Source organism: Strigops habroptila, chromosome 3 (assembly GCF_004027225.2).
Source record: "Strigops habroptila isolate Jane chromosome 3, bStrHab1.2.pri, whole genome shotgun sequence".
Taxonomy (NCBI): domain Eukaryota; kingdom Metazoa; phylum Chordata; class Aves; order Psittaciformes; family Psittacidae; genus Strigops; species Strigops habroptila.
In genome coordinates, this window is record NC_044279.2 from 45772859 (window position 1) to 45794476 (window position 21618).

The 21618-nt window shown below is 37.5% G+C and overlaps 1 protein-coding gene across 8 annotated transcripts in view; it reads right to left on the reverse strand.

Moving 5' to 3' along the window:
- Positions 1-21618, reverse strand: part of CEP290 (centrosomal protein 290) — a 56075-nt gene that overhangs the window by 8945 nt on the left and 25512 nt on the right. For 7 of the 8 annotated variants that reach the window (XR_003990739.1, XR_003990740.1, XM_030480862.1 and 4 more), the window contains 18 exons: positions 16115-16266; positions 15036-15147; positions 13848-14303; positions 12593-12757; positions 12242-12349; positions 12020-12154; positions 11116-11379; positions 9881-9988; positions 9114-9310; positions 8271-8484; positions 7938-8075; positions 7595-7816; positions 6909-7025; positions 5449-5594; positions 4442-4597; positions 3702-3825; positions 1306-1440; positions 931-1017 (listed from right to left, as the gene is read on the reverse strand). Coding sequence is in view for 6 of the 8 variants with exons in the window: in XM_030480862.1 (XP_030336722.1) it covers positions 931-1017; positions 1306-1440; positions 3702-3825; positions 4442-4597; positions 5449-5594; positions 6909-7025; positions 7595-7816; positions 7938-8075; positions 8271-8484; positions 9114-9310; positions 9881-9988; positions 11116-11379; positions 12020-12154; positions 12242-12349; positions 12593-12757; positions 13848-14303; positions 15036-15147; positions 16115-16266 (3036 nt within the window). In the remaining 2 variants the exon portion in view is untranslated. The remainder of the gene's footprint in view (positions 1-930; positions 1018-1305; positions 1441-3701; positions 3826-4441; positions 4598-5448; positions 5595-6908; positions 7026-7594; positions 7817-7937; positions 8076-8270; positions 8485-9113; positions 9311-9880; positions 9989-11115; positions 11380-12019; positions 12155-12241; positions 12350-12592; positions 12758-13847; positions 14304-15035; positions 15148-16114; positions 16267-21618) is intronic. The other variant, XM_030480867.1, reaches the window with a different exon arrangement.

A 21618-nucleotide genomic window follows, 5' to 3' on the forward strand; every position in this document is an offset into this window, starting at 1 on the left:
GCGTTTCTTTATCCAAAAACTACCACTGTGTAAGAGACAGGCAGATAGACAAGCAGTCCATGCAAGGTACAAGTAAAAGAATGGGGAACATGCAATGTTTTCCAGGTACCCAAAAGCAGAACTCATTCTCCTTGTATACCGAAAGAGCTACAAAGGCACTTAAGAGCTTTTATTAAGTCAGCTTCCTTTAAAAGGTCACACAGATAGTTTGACAAGTTAGTGGCAAGGGAGATACTGGGAACTGCTGAAGCCTTTTTTACCTGATTTCTGAAATATTGCTCTATTAAAGTAGTTGACAAGAGCTAAGGTAGAATTTAATCGCATTATCTTGCATAATACATCAAACAAAATACTTCACTAACAATAACATAGGCTTTCTAACATCTGTATCAAATCAAAATCCTGTCTTTTAAATAAAAAGCTGTAATGGTATTATGCACTTACATAAATAGAATCATAGAATAGTTAGGGTTGGAAAGGACCTTAAGATCATCTAGTTCCAACCCCCCTGCCATGGGTAGAGACACATCACACTAAACCATGTTGCCCAAGGCTCCATCCAACCTGGCCTTGAACACCGCCAGGGATGGAGCATTCACAACTTCCTTGGGCAATACATGAATATAATTTTCAATATTAGGGCTTTAACTCCCATTTTTTTGTACAAATATGATTCTGAAGAGAACTTTAATCCAAAAATCAAAATAAGGCCATGACAGTGCGACTATTTAATAGTGTAGCTCTAATCCTTCTAATGGTCCCATTAACTGAATTTCATTAATTATTATACTATTTTGGCAATAAAAAACAAGTAAGAACAATTCCTCTTTGTTTGGTTGATTCCAAATAAGTTAGCTTTAATAAAACATTGCCTTTTTTTGTATTTTGGTTTCATTTAATTACCATGAAAAATGCTGTTACAATACTCACCCCTCTAACGCTGCCCAGCTTTCGTTCAACATCTGCTTTCTCTTTTTTAAGAAGTTCACACATTTCTTTTAAGTCACCTACTTGGTCCTATAAAAAACAAAGTAATAAGGAACTTATTTTGATTTCAAACTGAGGTGAATAGTAAAAGAATTACAGAACTGGTTTACTTTAAAAAAAAAAAAAAAATAATGTAACGAGAAATCAATTTCCCATCGCAATGGCACTTTTCATAATCTCTACCAGCCATTCAACCTTCTCATCTTCCATAAAACCATAAAAAACTTAACAGTATGTACAGAAAAGATAGCAATTTCTTTTTAAGCAATCCCCTAACTTTTTTCAGGGTAAAGGGGGCTAAAGGTAAAAAGATGTTACCTTTAGTCTTGGCAAATCTTTATTGGCCTGCTCTAGCTGGAATCTTAGCTCAACGTTTTCAGATGACAATCTTAAATTTTCCTTTAAAACCTCTTGTTCTCTTCGATATTGATCGTCTGATCCCATTCCTGATGTCTTGAGAAAACAGGGAAAAAATTATTAAGTGGTAATGCACTAGTCATTGTATCAGTTGTAGCTGATAAAAAGCAACAGAGAATTACTATTTTTCACAGAAATGAAATGGATGACAGTTGTGTTTTGATCTAATTTGCCCTGACTGTAACTCCTTCTCTTACATCTTCTAAACTTGCTTAACCTTTAAGCTTTACAAAGCTAACTGCTTCACAAACCAGTACAAGCCACTAAAAATTTTGTCAAATTAACTCTCAAACTATTGGGTAGAAATAAATCTCAAAGTCTAAAAGACAAAAAAATTACTGAGTGTAGTAAGCTGTGACACTGTACCTGGGAACAGCATCTAATTCTAAGGATATATTCTGACACGTTCATTAAATAGTACATATGGCATAAGGAATTTCACTTAAGTCAAACAGGTCACAGAGCAAGTCAAGAAGAGTAGTACATCACTCTAGTTTTTAGTCTGTAAGTTCCTACAATCTTAAATCTTTATCCAGGGAGGCTAGTGATTTCTATTACATAAAGAGTGCTTTGCATGCCTTACATTGCCAATTCAAATCAAAAGTATATGGTAAACTATTAACCTGACTACTAAAGAGTAAAAATCTTTGATGGTATAATGATGAGCAGGTTTTGATTATGTAATTATGGAATTAATTAACCATATGATCACTTAATAATTCAATAATAATACTACTAGGAACAAAGTACATGGTTCATTAAAACATATTTTTTTTCTTAGTGCAAGTAATAATACATCATAAGTCTCTTAAAGAATGAAGATCATCAACTAGCTGCAGGTATCATTGATAGTATTTGCAAACTTTCTGGATCAAAATTTTAGAGTTGACAGTAGTTTAGACGTGAGCTGACATGCTGCCTACCATGCAAGTAATAAGGTTTGCTTTGTGGACCCCTTGGTGACCACTTTAATATTCCTGCAGAGGATGCATAGGAAAGCACTGCATTATCTAGATCAAACAATTCTATTTCTACATCATTTATACAGAAGAAATGCTAGCTGACTGCTACAGTATCAAACCTCAGGCATTTCACAAAGTTCTGGGGTTGTTTCAAGCCCCTCTGTACCACTTTGGTAAATTTCATGTTTATCCTCTGCAGTGTGTTCATTCATTTCATTATTCACATTTAATTTTAATGCTTCACAGTCATTAGCCTGATTAAAAGGTTCTCCTGCATCAGACTGATTGCAGCTTATTCTGTCAGTATCAGGCTCTTCTACACTTTCACCACCAGGAGCATTTGATTGCTTGAGCATTTCTTGTTCCCTCTCCTCCTCTTGAAATTCCTCAAGTTTTCCGTTTTCAGGTTGGGTTATATTTTCTTCTTTTTCATTGCACATCTCCTTCATCAGCTTCAGCTATATTTTTGTTTTTCAGTCCTTCCCTAGAAATATCTGTGTCCTTGCATTTCTCACTATCTTCAGGATGCTCTTCAGGAGACACGTCTGTGCTTGCATCCGCAGTAGCCTCATGCCCTTCATTAGGCATGATGCATGTTTGCATGTCTGCTTCCTCATCTATTTCATTGTCATCAGTAATGCCATGATTAGTCAGATGTTTGATTTCATTCCTACTTGAAACAGTTTGCTTTTGAAGGGAATTCAAATACTTTTGTTTACTGATACTGAGAGGAACAGACTCGGACAGTTCAGTTTGGTCACCTGTACTCTGATGCAAGTTGAAGATAGAATGAAGCATGAAAGAAAGCAGAAAGACAGTAAAACAAAACAGGAAATAAAGAAACCTAGAACGTACTGGTAAAGCTATTTCTTGAAAGATTACGATAACCTAATAATGCAATATTTGCAATATAATGAACCTTGTAAAAATCAAAACACAACAAAAACAAGTAATGTAACTGAAATGCAGATCAGTACTTCCCCAAACTCTGTGTATCCCAAATTTTCAATCAATATGGAATATGAAAGTAGTCTCTCAGTTGCAGACTCACATATTTAAAAATACATATCCCTTATTTCTCCACATACGCTAGGATGCTGAATATTTCAACTTCTACATGTAGAACACAGAAACTGCAAGTTTTGGGGTTTGGGGATGGAGTTGTTTTGTTGTGTTTTTTAAAAACACTAAAAACTAAGTATTTCATATCCTATTCTAGAATACTATCATTTGAAATAAAACCAGCTAAGTGACACAGAATACCAAATGGATAACAAATATTTTTGTTAAATAGGTGCAATTCTTCTAGGGAATATGGTTACAGTATTAACTTACTGATGGTCTAGAATATGCCTCTCTTGAACACTGCCTCTGCAATGCATGAAGCTTTTCCTGGAGGTATTGATTTTTGAAATGTAATTCTTCTACAACAGAATCTCGTGGGATTGCTTGCTGTGTTCTACATCAAAAAATGAATCAAACCAAAACAAACAAATGGCTATTAATGCAGAAAAACATCCCTTAAAGTGAAAAACCCCCATGAACTTCTGGATTTCTAGACTGGATTTTCTAGTATTACTGGGCTAGTTATTCTAAATCAATGCTAGCCATATACGCTACTTCAACTAATCCCCATGAATCAAAAGTACCTGCTTTGGCAAAAGGAATCTGCTCCTTTGAGATGTGTACACCTTCTATTACTCAGGTCCACTAGCCACTGTGATAGTGGATACATTGATTAAGAACACTCCCTAACTGAAACTTAGTTCCCGTAACTTTCATGAATTCTAAATTGTAATTATAGTTTTACACAATAGGAACCAGATGTTTTTCATATTATTTAGCTTTTCAGAATAATGAACCAATGCTGCATATTCTCTGAACAAGCACAGTTATTCCAAAGTAGCTTTAAGTTTGCTCATCACAGACTCAAAGAAGGATTTTTGAAATTCCCATCAATTTTTTTTTCCCTTACTGCATCAGTTGGTCTAACAGAGACTACTATCTCCTTCCACAGGTATTTTTTCTCATTTAGATCTTTTGGTTTTTATAGATTCTTTCAAAATGCCTCTCACCTCATGTGAGCAACTTCATTTTCTAAATCTAGATTTTGTTTTCTTAGTTCTTCCAGTTCTTTTTCAGTCTCTAAGGCTCTTACTCCAACAACATGGTCAACAGTGACACCAGTAGTTTTCAGTTTCTTCTGTAGGGTAATTTTCTCTTTTTCAGTCCTGCAACATCCAGTAACTTTACAGTTAAAACTTTATTTGCTAACTTACTTCATTTAGAAGATATTTTCTGTCTTAAAGGATCCACATTTGTGACGTACTTGCTCACTGAACCACACCCCCTTGTCTGCTTAATAAGGTTAACTTATAGACAGTACAGCTTTACAAAAAGAACACCTCAAAACCAAACCTGGAAAAAACAATGAACATTAAGTCAGTATCATGCATGTCATAAACCACTTTCTGGTCTTGCCCATCTTTTATGTGAAATTCATGTAAGACTTGCGGAGAATAAATACCATTTTGAAGCAGTTTCAAACCAACTCTAACAACAGCTACAATCACCATCACAGTTTCCTTTCTCTTCTGCATCTTTATCAGTAAAACCCTGCCACTACTATACTGAAGTAAACATAACATTTGCAGAGGGTTTGCACATGTGGGTTTTTTTAAACAGCTTCCATCTCATAATCCTAGAACTGTCAGCACTGCAGTAGCACTGCATACAGCAGTAGCACAGCGTCCCATCCTAGTAATCTAAGAAACAGCCTGTCTTCATAAAGCTGTTTTTGTTTCATGGCCATTACAGAATGCTATATGCAAGAAGCATAATAAAGGACTTTACTTTTATTCAGAGACAGTTTCTTCTAATAAAGGTGTTGGCTTCTACAAGGGAAAAGGTACTAGAAGAATAGCCTGCTGCTTGAAAATTAACCAATCCCTTTAATCTCAATCGCAATGTCAAATTCTAGACAACAATCTTATAACAAACTGTTAAAATTTTTATGTGACAAACATATTTGGATTTCCCTCATGTCATCATTTTGTAACTTCATCTATTAAAACAAACTCACTTGGTATAGATTTCCTTCAAAGTATTCAACTGTTTAGCTAAAGCATCTGCTTCTTTTTCCTTTTCCCTTAGCTTGTTCCGCAATCCTTCCGTTCTCATTTGCCATTTTTTGCTTTCTTCCCATTTGAGTATTTCCTCCTTGGAGGTCTGCGAAGCACATAAACAAATTATGTATTTCTTTTTGACTTTTTTTCTTTAAAGCAAAATAAACAAACATGTTAAAAGCCAGAAATGGTATATTCTTCATTTATCAATTTAAAACATGAAGCTATAGCAGGCACATGTTATTTACCTCATCTACCAAAAGGTAAATAGCAGGCCCAGCTGGGAACCTTAAGTATGCTGTGGTGACTTGTGTAGTGCAATGTATCCTTTTACTCGGAATTACACATTAGTAAAGATGACAGATTAAAGAAGTGGTTTTTTATGCCAATTTACAGCAGATCTGCAGCTCACCCAGAGTTTATATGCCCCTGCTGCACAGCTGTATAATTGGTCATCTCAGTTTATTTTTTCCTATAAGAAATGGAATCTCTACTTAAAGTTACAATTCAGTAGCTGTAAATTATACATCAGATAAAACCTGTACCTGTGTGATCACAAATGATTACTGAAAACCAGTCAATAACAGTCAATATTTCTGTAAGCAATTCTGAGTTTTCTTAACTTGTCTTTCCCCTTTTTCAGCTAGCCCCTGTACTTTCTTTTCTGTCTTCATTCTGAACAGTCACTGCTACTAAGGGACAGACAGAAAGCAAAATCTTGGAAAAAGGAAAATACGTGCCAAGTTTGAGAAAAATATCTCTAGATACTAAGCAAAAGGTAATAAAAAAAGACTCAAATTAATTGGAAGTGTAAGTGCAGTCGTCGAATGTTTAATATCATAAATATCATAAATAGTCTGAATGCATCTTATAGTATTCCTGTATACTTTACAATTACTGTGATAAGCCACTAATTAGTTACTGAAGTAGTAAAATAACAAGCAAACTCCAAACAAAGCAACTGGTAAAACGAACACATCACCAATTGCTCTTGTACCTCTTGTACGTGGAGATCACTACTGCGAAGAATAATCACTTACAGAGACATCATCTCTTTTAGGATTCACACTTTTGCTCCTAGGTACTTCATGTTTTATCACTGCATTCACTTCACAAATGCACATTTGACAGCACTTACATAATCAATTTCACTGCTACCTATTAATCTTAGTTTTCTAAGACTTGTAATGGATCTTTACTTCTACAAGAAGGGCAGGAAAACATTAATATACTAGTACTAAGCAACAAGAGCAGTAAAAATAAAGAGCATGGTAAACACAGAGAAGTTAGTTACAGTAATGAAACTGCTTTTCTCCTGATAAAGTTTAGTTGGGGTTTTTTGAGAGGCAGGTAGGGTTGAACTGCCTAGACCTCAGCCAATGATGTCTTTCACAGCCACAATCCAAACATCACATACCTTGTCTTCTCTTACACGTTTTTTGTCTGTATCTTCACACTTCTTCTCAATTTCACTTTCCAACTTCTTAATTTTTTTCTGAAGTGTATCTATCAGATTTTGTTCATCAGCTTTGCTCTGAAAAATTGCAAACTTTTACAAACTTCAATTTTAATGACCACTACCTATTTTCTCCACTCAAAAAATAAGGACTTTAATTCCAATTGGTAGAGTTAGTTTACAACCTAAATGATCTTTTTAGAATTATCTTTGAAGTATTAAAGTATTACAATGTAACTTTGCATTCTAAACTGAATAATCAGCAACAAGTAGCTGAATTAAAAAAAATAAATTATACGATTCTACTGTAAATTCTTCACTTTTCTTCTGAAAGAGGAAATAAGAAAAGGAGAATCACAAAATTCCATTTTTCAAAGAAGCCTTGGAAGTGGTGATTCAACTCCTCAGACTCTTTCAAACATTTTAAGGAGCAAGTATTCTTCAGTCTCTTCCTTCCTTTCATTTGAGGCATGCTTCAAACAGCAAAAGCTAATAGCTCCCATGTGACCCAGCTGATAAGCAAAAATAACATTTCAAATCCGGTAAGTCTCAATGCCTGCCAAAAGTACTTAGTCTTATCCCCAAACCCAGCACATCTATGCAGAAACTTGACCAAGATTGAACATATTTTTAAAAATCACTTCTACCTGAATGTTACTGCTTAGCCTCTTAATCCGTTTCTTCAGTTCTTCATTTTCTTCTTCCAATTCACTTTTTTCTCTCAACATTTTAGCAAATGCTTTTTGTTTCCTCTGAAGTTCTTGGTTCAACTCATCCCTTTCATCAGACAAGGAAGTTTCCCTGGTTTTACTTGTTTTAAGGTTATCTGTAAGTTTTGTAATCTGATTATTTAATTCTTCTATCTGTGTCTAGAAGAAAAACAAACAAAAGAGCAAACCTCTCAAATCAGGATTATCAATAATACAACAATGCAATACTAGTGCAATAATACAACAATGCAATAATACAACAATATTACCTAGTACTCACCGTAAGCTCCTTTGTTTGTCTGTCAACAATCTCCTGGACATTCATATATGCCTCTTTTTGTGATGCAGCAGAAATAATCTGCTGTTCAGCATTAGCAGTCATTTCTGCTCTGAGTTCCAGAAGTGCTTTACTCAAAGCCTGAAAACAATAAATTCAAGTGCTTTTAAGTGAAGAAGTTGCTAATATGAACATTACAAAACAAGAAAAGGCAATTGGATTTTACTATGTTATATTATGCAATTATATTCTCCTGCTGTACTATACATAGAATTCTTAAGCACTAAGCAACATTAAACATTTATATGACATAGGGATTAATTTTTATTGACTAACTTTCTGCTGCTTCTCTTTTATGACTAACTGGCTCTTCAGCTGCTCCACCAGATTTTTCAGTGTTGCTGTGGGTGCTCTATTATTTGCTTCTTTTTGGACCTCTAGTTCAGCTTTTACATTTGCAAATTCCTTCTCCATCTGAGATATCATGTTCCTCAATACATTTGCCTCATCTTTTAGTCGTTCCACATCAGCTGTGTGCTTTTCACGAAGCCTAATAAAAAATAAGCATTGATAGTGTACACTGCAGTAATAAAGTTATCAATTAGTAATTAAGCATGATTTTTTATCATTGTTAAAGCAAATGACACATTGATTTGGAAACAGCAAGAAAAGACTGACTCACCAGAGAAAGCCTCCATTTAGTATGAAAATTACTCAAGAAGATCAGGAAAATGAGATTAGAGCATTGTTCATTCTAATTTCTGGCCTTTAGATGTAAAGAAAGCATTATCCTTTTCTCCTTTTAAACAGGAGTTAAATTTTCATGACTTTATACTTGTTAGGCAGGTTGATTTTTCCCTATCAGGGGAAAAAAAGCCCTGAACCAAAACACAAACCAGCAAGTATCACAGTAGCTTAAAACCAGCTGTGATATCAAGACTCCTTGAATACTTTCTTTTCCACTGAATGGCACAAAGCTAACAACTGAAAGGCATTTTTCGAAGCCACAGTTTTTCAGTATTAGCCCCGATGAAGGGCTACAACCATAGTAACTCTTTTGAGTTCGTTTTTCAGCCAAATGTTAAATTCAGCAAAAACATGTTCAATGTCAGACCAGCACCGTAGCAGCAATACATAATTGATTTGTCCAACTTACATTAACAGAGTCTAAAAACTTACTGGGCTCTGATAGTCTCAAACTCTTTGATTTTCATTGAAGTAATTTGGTTTTGTTTCTCCAAATCAAATGATGTTTTCTTTAATTTTCCAACAAGTGAAGTAAGAGAATTATCCTGTTCTGCTACAGTTTGCTCCACTTCAGCTAAGTGGAGAAAATGTTTGTTGTTGGAAAGTGATGAAGAAGTCTTTGCTAACTCCTGTAAAAGAGAACAAATGCATATGGTAACATTTTAAGCTTTAAATCAAAGGTAAGCATTACTGATGCATTTTAAACTCAATCCTGAATATAACCAAGCATTAATATCTAACGTGTATATTTACTGAGATGTGTTTCTTAGTCCACAGAGAAAGCAGTCGGTCTGGTTTGAAAAGAGCTTTCTGCATCTAATAATCCTCAGAATAACCAGTCAAATACAGGTTTCACCGTATCATAAAGTGTCAAGAAAAAAATTTGTATTGAAGTGGTTAGTTTAACATAAGCACAGACTGAATGAAAAGGACAGAAAACAAAATGTACTTCTCTCTCCTAGAAACCTCCATAAATTAGGATGATACAAATAATGCTCATATATACTGAGGTGGCAACTTTGTTTTACACTTGATTTCTAATCCATCTCTCATGAATTTTCTCAAGAATAATACAATAATTCTGTATCAACCACACATTTATTTCTCCTGTCATCATTCCTTACTTACTTTTGATTGCAAAACTGTTCTTTTGGTCAACAATTTTAAAAATTTGAGAACAACTTTACTATCACACTTACCAAAGCAGTCTGTTTGAATTTATTAAGGGAATTGTCAGCATGCAAATTTAACTTCTGGTGTAGAACTCTAAGATCTTCCTCATGCTTCTTTGCTATTTCCTCTTGTTCCTGTTAGTTCAAATTAAAAGTATAACTCTACCGATGTACACTATTCCAGAAAGCCATGAAACTACAGGACCTTCAGGTTGATTGATCGCTAATTGCTCAGTATTGCTCCCCAGACTTTCCTCTAATTCTGGCAGTTTTAAAAATTCTTTTCTTCTTGCTATAATCACTTCTCTTTTTTTCCTTTTTAACGCCATTGGGGGAAAAAAAAAAAAAATCAAGCTACTATTGCAGTTTTAATCAAAGTAACAAGTAGTATGGTGCAACAGGACAGGAGCTGGAGAGCAGAACAGTTGGTGTTGGTCTTCACCAACTATGACTATCAATACGGATAGTGATACCCATACTACATACTTCTCTGTTCTATTTACTCTGGAATATAGTGTGATTCCATGGATTTGCTAGCAGACAGAGCACTCATTTTTAAACTGCATCTTCTGGTTTTGGTTCCAAAAAAAAAAAAAAAAAAAAAAAAAAAAAAGAAAAAAACAAAAACTGAACCTGATTTTTCCAGAAGTAATAGCTACACATGTTAACCAAAGCACATTAAATGAGGATGATTCTAAGTCTGTTTTGGAAGTGTGCTCCTGATCCAAACACACTAAAACCAACGCATGTCTAATCTTAAAGTACCTCTTAGACACAAGGTTTATGCTTTAAGGATACAAAGTATGCTTAGATACACTGTTTATGCCTTTAAATATGCTTTAATTTAAAATATGCTTTAAGAAGCATATTTTCCATAAATGGATGTCTTTCCTGTACCTTCCAAATTCAATAAAAGATGCAGTCCAGAGATCGTTGTTGCAAGTACTGGAAAATCCCATATAAAAATACAATAAATAAACATACTGAAACCACTTCTCATACCAGCATTTTAATTCTTTTCCCTGTCACACTGATTTAATTCCTACACAGACATCATATACATGATGTCCTGACTAAGCAAACTCCTATTAAGAAGTTAAAAAATTCTACATGAACTTTCTACATAGGAAGCTACTAATTGTCTCTGTTCTGTTACCTCTCAGGTCAGAAACTTTTAAAGATTTCACTAGCAATGAGATAAACAAAGAATCAACTAAAATAGCATAAAAATGGAAGAAATTTTGTGCAAAAAGTTTAAGTACCTCTCTTGCTTTAGCAAGCCAATGTTGGTATTTTTTTAACACTTCCTCCTTTTGATTTAATCTTGCTTGCATATTTGCAATGGTTTGATGAGCAATTTTTATGGCATGACGGTACTCTGGATCATCTTGTTTGCCTGATTCAGCCACTATTTTCTCCCTTTCTGATGTTGCAGGTAATCGAAGTCTTAGTTCATTTATAACTTTATCTCTTGATAAAACATTTTGTTCAGCTTTCCATAGAGCAGTTTCCTTTTCTTTTAATTTCTACAATGAAAGGCAATTGTTGCGTTTCCAGAATTCAAACACAGCAAAAAGATCTTACTTTTTAAAAAATGTACCAGAAGATTTGTCTAACCGGACTTACAAACACAGAATGTTTTGCACTCAAGTTCTGGCTGTATGGGATTACTATTACATTTTAAAAGTTCCAGAATATAATCGCTGTGCCTTTATGTATTATTTGCTTGGCACAAGACACTTGATGCAATTCATTCTGTGCTACCAAATTAACAAGCTGGTGTTTTCCAAATTTCTTAAGAATCACAAAGTATCTTCTGCAATACAATTTCAATTTAGCAACCCAAGATAAAAAGATTTTGTTCTGCTACTTACTAAATCTAATGTAACACTTGTTAAATTGAATTATAGTCAACTGAATTTTGTACAGCAAAGGCATCTTGTTCTACTAAATGAACGATATAAAAAATTAAGAAATTTTTCCCAATAATTTGTTCCATTGAAAAAAATGTTTCATTTTAGCCACAACATGATTATATTATTTACATTTTCTCAGTGTTAAATATTTGTAAGGGACTGGACACATCTGAGTTACATTTATAAAAGGATATTTATTATATATAAAAAATTAAAGGGCATAAAAATACAAACTTTGTCCCTTAATTACCTTCTCCAGTGATTTGCAGGTTGCTCTGGTTTCCATGATTGTTTGAGTATGCTCCTGTATTTTTCTCAAAGCCAATTCAAGTTGTTGTGCAAGTGGTAAACTAGAGTCTGGAACTGACCCAGTAGCCTCTTCTAACTGTACAGAAAGATTAACATTTGTGTAATCTGACAGCTCTGCAAAACATACTTCTAAGTATATTTTTAGTTACTTCATTGCATGTACCTTTAGAGCTGTGCTACGTGCTTCATTTTGTTGATGATCATACAGGTCTAATTGGCGCTGCAGTTCTACTTCCCTCTGGTCCCAAGCCATTTGCCTTTCCTCATGAAACTGTAATAAATGTTTGATAAAGGTGTTTTATTTAGTGAAGGGGATGGGAATTTTATAACCAACTCAAACAGAAAATAAAGTGATACCAAAATGTAAAATACTGAAGTCTGCCATTAAAAAGAATTACGGAGCTAAGATGCAAACACCTATGTTAAAAACTTACTAGGAAGAATCTTCCTTTTTAAAAGCACTTAGTAAAATAAGGAATAGGCTGTTTTTCTAATAGCATACAGAAATACATACCTTGTTTTGCTGTACAATTTCTTCTTCCAGATTACTGATTGTACGTTCATATTCAGAAATTATATTCTGCAAATGCTTCACCTCTTCCTTTTGCCTGATTAACTCTCGATTGAGTTTAAGTTCCTGCAGATGGAGTTCCTCCATTTTCATATGCCATTCAATTACCTAATAATGAATAATACACAGTATTATAATTTACCAAGCCCACAGGCCAACTAGATGCAGCTACACTCTTTGACTTTGAGGCAGTATGTCACCTATCAAACCAACAGGAAAAGACATTCTGTGTTTTTAAACTTCTTCACTTCTCTTGAGTGAGTAGGCACAGCAAAAGTATGAAACTGCAAAAGGAATGACTAAAAAGTGCAGGAGACAATAGTAGAGGCAACAGGTTTCCCGTACACTGACATAAGTGTATTACAAATAATTTTCCAATTAATTAAGCTATACCCTTTCATCTGTCCCGACTGAACAAAAAGAGCATGCAAGAAGTTTGGTTGATTTTTCTAAAACAGCACAAGATTTTCAAAACCATTAAAACTAAGTATTCAAAAATGCAAATGTACCAAGAATAACAGACATATTCATGTCAAAATGCTCTACAAAATTTATTGAAAACTGGCTTAAACATGCCAAGAGTGCTACAACCACTGCTTACATGCAGACATCTTTAGTTGTGACAGATGTAACCGTATTATATAATATCTGAAAGAGAAGTGAGAAAGCCTTAATCAAATTTCAAGGCAACTTTGTTTACAATAGCAAAATACTATGAAGTAGAATTACAGGAGTATAATTACATTTCTGACCATGCTGCCTAAATTATTGCCCCTGGATTTATTTAATAAGACATGGATTTGTAGAGAAGATTTCAATGCAAGCTCATGGTACAGAGCTTCAGAACGCTACTCCTGAGTTTAATTTAATTTCATTCGTAATTTAATTTGATTCATAATTTAAGTCAATTTAATATAACTGAATTCATAGTTAGCCTCTACTTCCTTTGCCACTTAATTGAGCACTAAAGAAAATTAGTAAATCTGACTGTGCCAACTTTAACAGGGCAAATAACTAATGATATATTACTTTTTTAAAAGAGGAAACCAAAAAATGATGGCTGTCATATCCGAACAAAGTGTATTTTGAAATTATTAATTTCTACATTAAACCAGACGTTTAGGTAACAAGCTGAACTGAAATGGAATTGAATGCAGATCAAATGAACAAAGTTATTCAAAGTTGTAAAATAGCAAACCTTTTGAGCTCCTCTTGTGTCCTTCAATGCACTTATTAATTCTTCTAAACTTTTCAGTTTTAATTCCATCTCTAATGCTCTGTTTTCTGCATTTCGACGCTCCTGCTGAGCATGCTGAACTTCCTCCAGGATCTTCAGTTTGTCATTCTGTAGCTGAATCATTGTTTTAGAGAATTTTTCTTGCTGTGCTAAAGGCAGAGCACCACTAAACTGTCGACGCAAAGACTGAATTGTCTGTTGTAGATGTTTGGCTCTATTTCTTCCTTCCAGTCGAGCAAAATATAAGGCTTGCTCTCTCTCATCAAGCTTCTGCTCTAAACGTAGATTATGGATCTCAGTCTTCTGTAGTTTCAATTTAAGTGTCTCCAATTTGCCTACAGCATCAGATTCACTACTTTGAAGGGATATGATCTGTTGATGTAGTTTTGCAATAACTGTTTTTTCATCTGACTGTGCCTAAGAACAAAATTTACAGAACAAATTTATTTTTCATTTTGAATGTTAATGCAGTGTATATGTAAATACAAACAGCTTTTTTTTAAAATTATTTTCTATACTGCATGTATTTTATTCCATAGATAAGAGCAATAATTAGCCTCTAAATCCAGCTTTTTATTTTCCCACTGTTGTTTCTACAGCCACATTTTAGAATTACCAAAATACCAGGAAATGAGGAAGGAATGTATATCTAAACATAGAAAGTATGGTAAGAAAAACTGACACCAAGTGTTGTATTTAGGAACTGAAACCATTCTAGAACATGAAAACAAATCCCACAAAATTATTTCAGCTAATAACAAAGCAATGTAATAAGTCTACTGCAAATCTTCAAGATTTACATGTCATTGCTTGTCTTGTAAAAAAAGATCAAACTTTCCTGATATTATATTTAAATACAGACCATGAGCTATTAATCATAAAGGAATAAATATCAGCAAAATAACAGGGACAAAAAAAAAAGCTCAGGATATCTAATAGCTGTACATCTAGAAATGGAAGAAATGGAGAAGGGACTAATCAATGTAATACAGAACTCTTGAAAGGGTATGGCCACTACAAGGACCAGCTTGCTAAGATCCTTCTGAAATGCTTTTGCAGTGTCCTAGTTCACTGTAAAAATTACTTAATTGCTTCTCACTCCAGGGAAGAAAAAGTCAAACTGCAGTGCTAATAAAGGTTGCCTCTTACCTGATAATCTAAAATTTGCATTTTAAGAGATTCCACTTCTTTATCTCTGTATTGCTGGCGTGCCGCCAGAGCTTCAGCTTGCATTTTTGCTACATCAGACAGTTCTCTCAACCTTGCAGGGAAAACAAGATTATTGTGTCACCCGAAACCACTGCATGTCCTATGAAGTTTTTCTACACAGAAGATATGAGGAAACATACTAAGCATCGTTTCCAAACATCAAAACATTTGAAGACTTGTTCTTTTCAGCATTCTTGTATATACTACTTGGAGTCCTTGTTTTGAAAATTCTTCTGTATTGCCTATTTTTTCAAAGGACATTTTCCTGTAAGTTATACATAAGTTTGCCAGCAGTAATCTACTCCAGGAAAATAGTGCCCTGTATTTTACCTGAACTAAGTATGTCCATCCTCTTATCTCTCTCCTGCTACAGAACATAAATGCTCAAAAAGTTTCATTCTCAATTCCTTTCTCTGCTTCCCCAAGTCTCATCACTCATTTTCAGTGTCAAAAATCACTGCAAATATCCCACGGACTTTGCTGTTTTAGCAATACAACAGGTTACATCATTTACTCGAAGACAAATGTCTTTATCAACATAGCCAAAAAGGTGAAATTTTCAATTTATGCATGCAAAGTTAATCTCTTTTAAGTAAATGGTACCCCCTGCAGTTTAATCTTTGAGTTATCTATGAGTCATTGAAAATAAGAATTACTTTCCAATTTCTTTTATGAGTTCTTTATATATTTAAGGAAGGTTGTGGAACAGAAACAAAACAAGCCTTAATTAATTAGTTTAAAAATACTAGCAATAAGTGCCTAAGTGCACACTTACCCTATCCAGACCAGCACTTAATTCCTTGTTCAAAACAAAATTAAACAAATTACTTTCTTTGTAGTCATGAATTAAAAATGCTTAATTTTCAATTCCAAATGAATTAACATATAAAAAAATGCCAAAAAAATTAGGCATTGAAAATTATGTTAGAAATACATAAGTAGAGTATTATGTAAACCTGTATAAATTTTTGCATGCTTCTAAACATACTGCATGTGAAATTTGTTACTTCAACACTTACTTTGATACTTCAGTCTTGAGCTCCATCTCATGCTTCTCTAGCTTCATGATTTGTCGTCTATCTGCATCACTTACTGCCTTACTTACACTCTTTGACAGTTCATCTCTTAATTCTTGTTCCACTCTCTGTGCTTCAAGGTTGATTTTGGTTAGCTTAAAAAAAAAAAAACAAAACCAGAAGTAAAATGTATTCTAAGCACACAACTGCTGTCAGCCCTGCAAAGAAAAAGCAGTGCCAAAAGTATCTTTTCTTCTTTAGTCACTAAAAAACACTGTTCAGCTGTGTTCAAAACACAATTTCACTTATTGGGACTAGTAACACAAATACACGTTATCATCAGTGCAAAGTCTCATTATAGTGTAGATCTTTTTTTATTTCTAATAAGAAAGACTTTCATATTTAAGTTATATTCTTTCAAGCAGCCTGATTTTTCAAATACCAAGTAATCAATGTTTTCAGTTCAAACCAAAGAACATTAATAAAATATAGATATCTGAAAAGTGTTAGGGAACATGGAGAAGCCTCAGGGATTAATTTAGTAAACACAATTGTGGCAGATTAACCTCATACCACCCCTTAATAAAGACTGGTTTCCTAAACCGAGAAAATAGTGTGGTGTATCTTATTACCTGCACTTCACATATCTCAGGCACTACTATCCAGAAAGCTAACAGTTGTGTTGAAGTAGATTTATGAGTTTAGAAGGAGATGTCTGGAAGATTTCTCCTACTTACCAACTCTTAAACTGATATCACAACTTTCATTAATTACCTTAGCACAATCTTGTTATATATATACACACATATAAATATCTCTCTCAAAAAAAAAAAAAAAAAAAAAAAAAGGTGTCGTGGTTTGAGCCCAGCCAGTAACTCAGAACCACACAGCCGCTCGCTCACTCCCCCCCCCCCTTCTTCCTCCCCCCGCTCCCGGAGGGATGGGGAGGAGAATGGGAAGAATGTAACTCCCACGGGTTGAGATAAGAGCAGTCCCGCAACTAAGGTATAACACAAAACCACTACTGCTACCACCAATGATAATAACAATTAGTGAAATAACAAGGGGAGAGGATACAATTGCTCACCACCTGCCGACCGATACCCAGCCCGACCCGAGCAGTGATCAGGGCCTTCCGGGTGACTCCCCCCGGTTTATATACTGGGCATGACGTGCTGTGGTATGGAATACCCCTTTGGCTAGTTTGGGTCAGGTGTCCTGTCTCTGCTTCCTCCCGGCTTCCCCTCCTCCCTGGCAAAGCATGAGACTGAGAAAGTCCTTGGTTGGAATAAACATTACTTAGCAACAACTAAAAACATCGGTGTTATCAGCGTTGTTCCCAGGCTGAAAGTTAAAAAACACAGCACTGCACCAGCTACTAAGCAGGAGAAAAATGACTGCTATAGCTGAACCCAGGACAGTATCCACCCCTTATTCCATACCATTCACGTTATGCTCAGATCCCACATCTCTCAGCACACCATCACCCCTGTCCCATATATACACATATATATACACCCACACCCACACACAGAGAAAGATATCATTCCCTAGTCCATGGACCAATCCCTGTAAAATTGCTGAACTCATCCAGTCCATGATGTCAGGCTCCATCTCTTGTAATAGTCTTCCAGGGCAGGAGGGACGGTACGTAGTGTTGGGTTGTTGCCTGCTGATGATACCGCCAAACTCATCTGGTCACTGCTGAGCTCGTCTGGTTTCCTCAAAATTCATTCTTTGTTGAGGTGATGATCGGAGGGAAGTCAGGGTCAATGGCTGGTGACCTGAAGATATCTAGCTGGTGGGCTATAAAAGTGTTATAGAGCAGGCAACAGCGTACAATTGAGTTCATTGGCTGTTTTCCCCCAAAATCAAATCCCCTTGAGGTACACATCGGACTTCCCCATCTTCCCGCATTACCCACCAAGTATATCCAGGTCCCTGAGCAAAAGCAACCCCACGAGTGGGTTTGCCTTTACCTGAAGCAGGAATAACCCAGACTGTCTTCCCCAACAAATTCTTTATGTGCACCACAGGAACTTTATCCCCCTCTACAGTATGTAAAAGTTCTGATTGGGCTGGGCCAGCCCTGTTGGCAGATCCCCTACTGTTGACCAACCAGGTGGCTTTTGGTAAATGTGTATCCCAGTGTTTGAAAGTCCCACCACCCATTGCTCTCAGTGTAGTTTTTAACAGCCCATTGTACCGTTCGATTTTCCCAGAGGCTGGTGCATGGTAGGGGATGTGGTATACCCACTCAATGCCATGCTCTTTGGCCCAAGTGTCTATGAGGTTGTTCCGGAAATGAGTCCCATTGTCTGACTCAATTCTCTCTGGGGTGCCGTGTCGCCACAAGACTTGTTTCTCAAGGCCCAGGATAGTGTTCCGGGCAGTGGCGTGGGGCACAGCGTATGTTTCCAGCCAGCCGGTGGTTGCTTCCACCATGGTAAGCACATAGCGCTTGCCCTGGCGGGTTGGTTGGAGTGTGATATAGTCAATCTGCCAGGCCTCCCCATATTTGTACTTCAGCCATCGTCCTCCATACCAGAGAGGCTTTAACCGCTTGGCTTGCTTAATTGCAGCACATGTTTCACATTCATGAATAACCTGGGCAATAGTGTCCATCGTTAAGTCCACCCCTCGATCACGAGCCCATCTATATGTTGCATCTCTGCCTTGATGGCCTGAGGTGTCATGGGCCCACCGGGCTAAAAATAATTCACCCTTATGTTGCCAATCCAAGTCCATCTGAGCCACTTTAATCTTAGCAGCTTTATCCACTTGCTGGTTATTCTGGTGTTCCTCAGTGGCCCGACTCTTGGGTACATGAGCATCTACGTGGCGTACCTTCACCACCAGGTTCTGCACCCGAGCAGCGATATCTTGCCACAATGCAGCAGCCCAGATGGGTTTACTTCTGCGTTGCCAGTTGCTCTGCTTCCATTGCTGCAACCACCCCCACAGGGCATTTGCCACCATCCATGAGTCAGTATAGAGATAAACTACTGGCCATTTTTCTCGTTCAGCAATGTCCAAGGCCAGCTGGATGGCTTTCACCTCTGCAAATTGACTCGATTCACCCTCTCCCTCAGCAGTTTCTGCAACTTGTCGCAGGGGACTCCACACAGCTGCCTTCCATCTCCGATGCTTTCCCACAATACGGCAGGACCCATCAGTAAACAAGGCATATTGCTTTTCACTCTCTGACAGTTCATTATATGGTGGGGCCTCTTCAGCACGCGTCACCTCCTCTTCTGGTGACATCCCAAAATCTTTGCCCTCTGGCCAGTCCATGATGACTTCTAGAATTCCTGGACGACTGGGATTTCCTATTCGAGCTCGTTGTGTAATTAGTGCGGCCCACTTACTCCATGTAGCATCCGTTGCATGATGTGTAGAGGAGACCCTGCCTTTGAACATCCAGCCCAGCACAGGCAACCGGGGTGCCAGGAGGAGCTGCGCTTCAGTTCCAATCACTTCTGAGGCAGCTCGAACCCCTTCATAGGCTGCCAGTATCTCTTTTTCAGTGGGAGTGTAGCTGGCCTCGGATCCTTTATATCCCCGACTCCAAAAGCCAAGGGGTCGACCTCGAGTCTCCCCTGGAGCTTTCTGCCAGAGGCTCCAGCTAGGACCATTCTCCCCGGCTGCGGTATAGAGCACATTTTTCACATCTGGCCCGGCCCGGACTGGTCCAAGGGCTACTGCATGAACTATTTCTCGTTTAATTTGTTCAAAGGCTTGTTGTTGCTCAGGGCCCCATTTGAAATCATTCTTCTTCCGGGTCACGTAGTAGAGAGGGCTTACAATCAGACTGTAATTTGGGATGTGCATTCTCCAGAACCCCACAACACCTAAGAAAGCTTGTGTTTCTTTCTTGTTAGTTGGTGGAGACATTGCTGTTATCTTGTTGATCACGTCTGTGGGGATCTGGCGGCGTCCATCTTGCCATTTTATTCCCAAAAATTGAATCTCCTGTGCAGGTCCCTTGACCTTATTCCGTTTTATGGCAAAACCGGCCTTCAGCAGGATTTGGATTATTTTCCTCCCTTTCTCAAAAACTTCTTCCGCTGTATCACCCCACACGATGATGTCATCAATGTATTGCAGGTGTTCTGGAGCTTGCCCCTGTTCCAGTGCAGTCTGGATCAATCCATGGCAGATGGTAGGGCTGTGTTTCCACCCCTGGGGCAGTCGGTTCCAAGTGTACTGGACGCCACTCCAAGTGAAAGCAAACTGTGGCCTGCATTCTGCTGCCAAAGGGATCGAGAAAAATGCATTGGCAATGTCAATTGTGGCATACCACTTGGCTGCCTTTGACTCCAGTTCATACTGAAGTTCTAACATGTCCGGTACGGCAGCACTCAATGGTGGTGTGACTTCGTTCAGGCCACGATAGTCTACTGTTAATCTCCACTCTCCATTAGACTTTTGCACTGGCCATATGGGGCTATTAAAGGGTGAGCGGGTCCTGCTGATCACTCCTTGGCTCTCCAGTCTGCGGATCAGCTTATGGATGGGAATCAAGGAGTCTCGGTTGGTGCGATATTGCCGCCGGTGCACTGTTGTGGTCGCAATTGGCACTTGTTGTTCTTCGACCTTCAGCAACCCCACAACAGAAGGATCCTCTGAGAGACCGGGTAAGGTGGACAGCTGCTTAATTTCCTCTGTCTCCAAGGCAGCGATACCAAAAGCCCATCTATACCCTTTTGGGTCTTTGAAATACCCTCTCCTGAGATAGTCTATGCCAAGGATGCATGGAGCCCCTGGACCAGTTACAATGGGGTGCTTTTGCCACTTCCTCCCAGTCAGGCTGATTTCAGCTTCCAGCATAGTTAACGCTTGGGATCCTCCTGTCACTCCAGAAATAGAAATGGGTTTCACCCCTTGATACCTTGATGGCATCAGAGTACACTGTGCACCGGTATCTACTAGAGCCTTATACTTCTGTGGGACTGATGTGCCAGGCCATCTGATCCACACAGTCCAGTAAACCCGATTATCCCTCTCCTCCACCTGGCTGGAGGCAGGGCCCCTCTAATAGTGATCACAAAATTCTCCACTTCTGTCTTGTAGAAAGGGATTAGTATTCCTTATCACAGGAGCTGGAGTAAAATCAGCTCTTTCGCTCCATCTGGGAAACTGCTCGCCAGAGACTGGAGCAGCAGCTTTCCTGGGAGGATCATCCTTGACCATTGTTCTCCTCTTCAGTTCACGCACCCGTTGCTCCAGAGCTGAAGTAGGTTTTCCATCCCACTTTCTCATGTCTTCTCCATGATCCCGCAGGTAAAACCATAGGGTGGCCCGTGGCGTGTACCTCCTATATTTTCTTTCTCGAGCAGTAGGGCGCCTTCTGTTAATAGCTGAGACATGGGTTGGTACGCGTGGAGAGCTGGATAGATCGGATAAATCGTCTCTCAATTGTTTGAACTCCTGGGACAGTTTTTCCACAGCTGAAATGATGGAAGGGGTGAGATTGTCTTCGAACTCTCGGAGTTGACGAATCAGGA